General features: G+C 48.6%; 1 protein-coding gene across 1 annotated transcript in view; it reads right to left on the minus strand.

Moving 5' to 3' along the window:
• Positions 1-783: 783 nt before the first annotated feature.
• The window catches only part of SELENOI (selenoprotein I), a 34,760-nt gene continuing 30,923 nt past the window's right edge, over positions 784-4,620 (minus strand). Inside the window, exons 8-10 of the mRNA XM_018574835.1 lie at positions 2,127-2,307; positions 1,547-1,729; positions 784-902 (exon numbers count right to left, since the gene is read on the minus strand). Coding sequence (XP_018430337.1) covers positions 837-902; positions 1,547-1,729; positions 2,127-2,307 — 430 coding nt within the window. The 3' untranslated portion in view covers positions 784-836. The remainder of the gene's footprint in view (positions 903-1,546; positions 1,730-2,126; positions 2,308-4,620) is intronic.

A 4,620-nucleotide genomic window follows, 5' to 3' on the forward strand; every position in this document is an offset into this window, starting at 1 on the left:
CTTCACCCGGATACTAGTCGCAGCCTGGCTCCAGTTACATCACATGTGCACAAGAGCAGGTCAAAAGTAATCCGAACATACAGAGAAATAAAGGAAGGAAGGGAGGGAAGGAAGGAAGGAGGAGGCAGGCTGGTCTGGGAACATTCAATTGGTCTAATATTTACAATAAAGCAGTCCTGTTATGTTCTCCAGTGGTCTGATAGAAGAAGAAGTGGACTGTTGGTTTCTAGTGGCCCGATAGAAGAAGTGGACTGTTGGTTTCTAGTGGCCCAGCGGAAGAAGAAGAAGTGGACTGTTGGTTTCTAGTGGCCCAGCAGAAGAAGAAGTGGACTGTTGGTTTCTAGTGGTCCAGCAGAAGAAGAAGAAGTGGACTGTTGGTTTCTAGTGGACCAGCGGAAGAAGAAGTGGACTGTTGGTTTCTAGTGGTCCAGCAGAAGAAGAAGTGGACTGTTGGTTTCTAGTGGTCCAGCAGAAGAAGAAGTGGACTGTTGGTTTCTAGTGGTCCAGCAGAAGAAGAAGTGGACTGTTGGTTTCTAGTGGCCCAGCAGAAGAAGAAGTGGACTGTTGGTTTCTAGTGGCCCAGCGGAAGAAGAAGTGGACTGTTGGTTTCTAGTGGTCCAGCAGAAGAAGAAGTGGACTGTTGGTTTCTAGTGGTCCAGCAGAAGAAGAAGTGGACTGTTGGTTTCTAGTGGTCCAGCAGAAGAAGAAGTGGACTGTTGGTTTCTAGTGGCCCAGCGGGCCAACGCTGATCTGGGTGGGGATGGACAAAGTTCCAGAAGTTGATTTCTTTACACAACTTCTGCAGACTGCAAGCCGATCTTCTCTTCCTCCTCTAGTCATTCCGTGTTGGGCTTTTTGAGTGAAAACGGTAAGATGTTGAAGTGTTTACTGAGCTGATTGACCTGCAAGAGGAAGAAGAAAAAAGGAACGGTCAGCTATGAGCAAATCCACCATGTGGGCCATCATCAGAGAGACAGACTTCAGCTTTGTGTTGGTGTATCTATCACTTGCCACATTGATTGACAGGTTGTCCGAGAGGTTACTTTCCATATTTATATGCCTTCCGGTTTCACAGCCGATATACCAGAACGTATTTAAAGTGACATTAAAAAGGAGAACCGCATAGTTGGAGCCCACGTGTGACAATGAAACCGTCACACGTCGTCTCTATAGATCGGGAGGTGAGAGAACACATACCGTTGCTCGCTCACTTCTCGATCCTGTCCCTGCAGAGAGCCGTGACTGTGTCACTCACGGCTCCCTGCAGGGATTCCCCCCCTCCCTGCTCCGATCCGCCAGCGCTGACTGGCGGAATGGACGGGGGAGGGGGCGGGTACAGCTGGCTCTGCCTCTAGATAGCTGGGTGGATCTCAACAGTAATGTCGGGATAGATGCATGCGGGGAGAAGGGAAGACGCAGGTACGACAGAAAATCTGGGTCATTCCTAGAGACCACCTTTGTACGCATTTTCACACAGAGTCCAGTATAGCGCTCCGAACGCCAGTAAAGTCTGCCATAGTAACCAGAGAAAAGGGGCCCCACTCACCACTGACACTCCGTAGTGTATGTGTGCGATAGTTACTAGCACTGTCAGCAGAACCAGCAGGAGAGCTTCATTTTCATTGGCGAACCCCGAGACCACGGCAAGGACCACCAACGTCAAGGGGATGAGCAGCCAGCTCAGAGGTTGGCATCTGGTATTACTCATCTGACACACAATCAGCTTACACTGCAACACAACAAGAAGAAAAAAAAGACACGTTAGAGAGAAGACAGAAAACCAGACAGAAGAGGAACAATTATTTATTTATTAAAATATTCTGAATGACATCGCGAACCTCCTCCTGGAAATGTTAGTCCCTGTCTGCCATGCTGGCCCCTAAAAGAGAACTATGGGTTAAGTGATGTTCCCCATAGTTCTCTTAAAGGGGAACTATGGGGTCGGGGCTTTTCCCCATAGTTCTCCTTTAAGGGTCACGGGAGGACACAAACTAGCGTCCTCCCGTCACCCTAGGCTCAGTATTGTGTGTTTTTGGGATTATAGTTTATATTAGCAGGGACTCCAAGGATGAACATGTGCCTATTAACAGCATGGAGTCCCAATGTTATGATATGGTGATGGTTACCGTGATATTGGCGAAGGTGGTCCCGACCATGTAGTAGAATAGACGAGGGTGGGCATCCAGGATCTTGGCAGGAGAAGCGAAGATCCAGAAGGTGGACAGTATGAAGAGCAGCACGGGAGAGATGATCGGCAGCATCGACTCGTATAAAGTTGTGTGTTTCAATGTGCTGTTGCGATAACCTCTGCAGAGAGAAAAGATTCAATAAAACGTTATGACAACATAGAAAACAAAACTAGACCGTTAGGCCGGGTTCACACCAAGCGCGGAGCAGGAGCAGAGCAGTTACAGACCGGATCAAAACTGCGTCCAATGTATTCCAATGGTATTTTTAGCTCCAGTTCACATCGCAGCGTTCCAGAGCAGGTAAAATAGGTCTTGCTCTGGATCTGCAAACGCATCAAAAACACATGCAAATGCCTGGAACGCACTGAAAGCCCATGTTAAATTATTATTTTTTTTAACCAAAAATCACCTGGAACGCATCAAAAATGCGGCACAACCCACTGCACTGCGTGTGCAGAAACCTGAGCGGATCTGCTCTGCATTTGGTGTGAACAATGCCTAAGGCCGGGTTCACACCTGGGCGTATTTTTTCTGCTCGTTTTTCCGCTCAGTGAAACGCGCGTTTCACTGGCGGTATGATTTTTTTTTTTTTTAACCTTACAGTATATTCTCTATTTTTTTAAAAAAAAGAAGGTTTTTCACTTTCAAACTTCCCGCCAGCTCCGCCCCCTTGCGTCGCGGCCGCTCGCAAGGGACGGAACCCGGAAGTCGGCAGCCGCCGGAAGGCAAAACGGGGATGGCGGACAATGTAAGACCTGTACCGCTGTATTCCCGAGTGTGGCTCGGGGGTTACCGCTTTGTTAACTCCGATCCACACTCGGGAATACCAATGGAAACGCGCGGAAAAACGCCCCAAAAGAAGCTCCTGTACTTCTTCGGGCGTAGGACGTTTTGCAGCGCGTTCCTACACGCTGCAATACGCCCAGGTGGGAACCATGCCCATAGGAAAGTATGGGATTTCACTTGCTGGGTCGTTTTACAGCGCGTCGATCAGCGCTGCGCTCAGGTGTGAACCCGGCCTTACTCGGGTTACAGGTGAGGTCCGCTGCACTGAGGCCAGGTGTACACCTGGGCGATCCATGACCATGTGGATTGCCGTGAGGTCACAGAGTAGCCTACCGCCGCCAATCGCGCTGGCGGTACCATTATTTCCTAATGTCGGGCGGGATTCTGCCCGTGTAACCACACGTCGTGTGTCGCAAAAAAGAAAAGGGAACATGTGCTTTTTTTCTGCGATTGCCGCACGTATGTAGATGTCACCAACACGACAGAAACACATAAGTCAGTGCAAATCCATTTATTGATGTCACTCGGAATGTAAAGCGCTTACGGGGCCGCACAGGGTCCCCTTCATCGGGCTCAGAGGAGACAATGTCTATGCGGCAATCACTGTGTGCAATTCCAGGACGCGCGTCCCGGATCTCCCAGGTCTGCACTGGCTTCTTATAGGTCTTCAGAACCCCTGAGGAGAGGCCGCCAATATTAATACAATACATTGAAGTCCAAGGATGAGAGAGAGGGACCTTTCCATAACGGCTGCACACCTGGGAACTGTACAGCAACTGTATAGTCCTACACATTTTGTTCTCTTACATCTTACTTATCCAGGCATAATTGTCGGGATCCGCTTCAGCGTCTCAGTATACCGCGAGCTGTAGCTCCCTATATACTGAGCCTAGGGTGACGGGAGGACGCTAGTTTGTGTCCTCCCGTTACCCTAAGGAGAACTATGGGGAAAAACACTGACCCCATAGTTCTCCTTTAATAAGGCGTTTGAAGTGGACATGAACTCCATGCTATTTTAAAGGGAACATCTAGAAAACGTTCAGCAGGACCCGAAAGATTTGCATTTTGTCCGGGATTCCTCCTGGTAAATACTGGTGCACTTCCTGTGTATCTGCAGTGCGGGATCTCAGGAACTGCTGCCTCCGACTGTCTCACCAGATCTGGATTGAGATTTGCTCACTAACTACTATGCTGCGCAGTTCTGCTGGCTGGAGAGGAAGCTGTACCTGAGGACCTGCAGATAAATATTTCAAATATTTCTATGCCTCCGCTTCATACAGCATGTGGATTAGTGTTTTCGGCATCCTTCCTGCCGCTTCTTTATGACTGCCACCTCTACACAGAGTCACGGTGTACAACAAGGCTTACTAGGTCAGGAATGTGGAAAGAACAGCTGCATGGAGTCTACGGGCAATACTGGTGACTAGACCTTTGTCCTCTGCTGCTGGCAGTACTACTGAGTATGCTCATGGAGGAGACTAAGGCCTCTGGGAACATTATAGATACATCCTAGTTGGTCTAAATTCACTTTCTATGCTTTATTCTGTCTACAGGGCTGGTGACCGGCAGAAAATGTATTGGAAGATAGCAATGACCTAGCTGCCTCGAGTTTGTGTATATTATATATATTTTTTTTTTTTTTTTT

This window comes from Nanorana parkeri, unplaced genomic scaffold (genome assembly GCF_000935625.1).
Source record: "Nanorana parkeri isolate BGI_ZX_2015 unplaced genomic scaffold, ASM93562v1 scaffold3269, whole genome shotgun sequence".
Lineage (NCBI taxonomy): Eukaryota > Metazoa > Chordata > Amphibia > Anura > Dicroglossidae > Nanorana > Nanorana parkeri.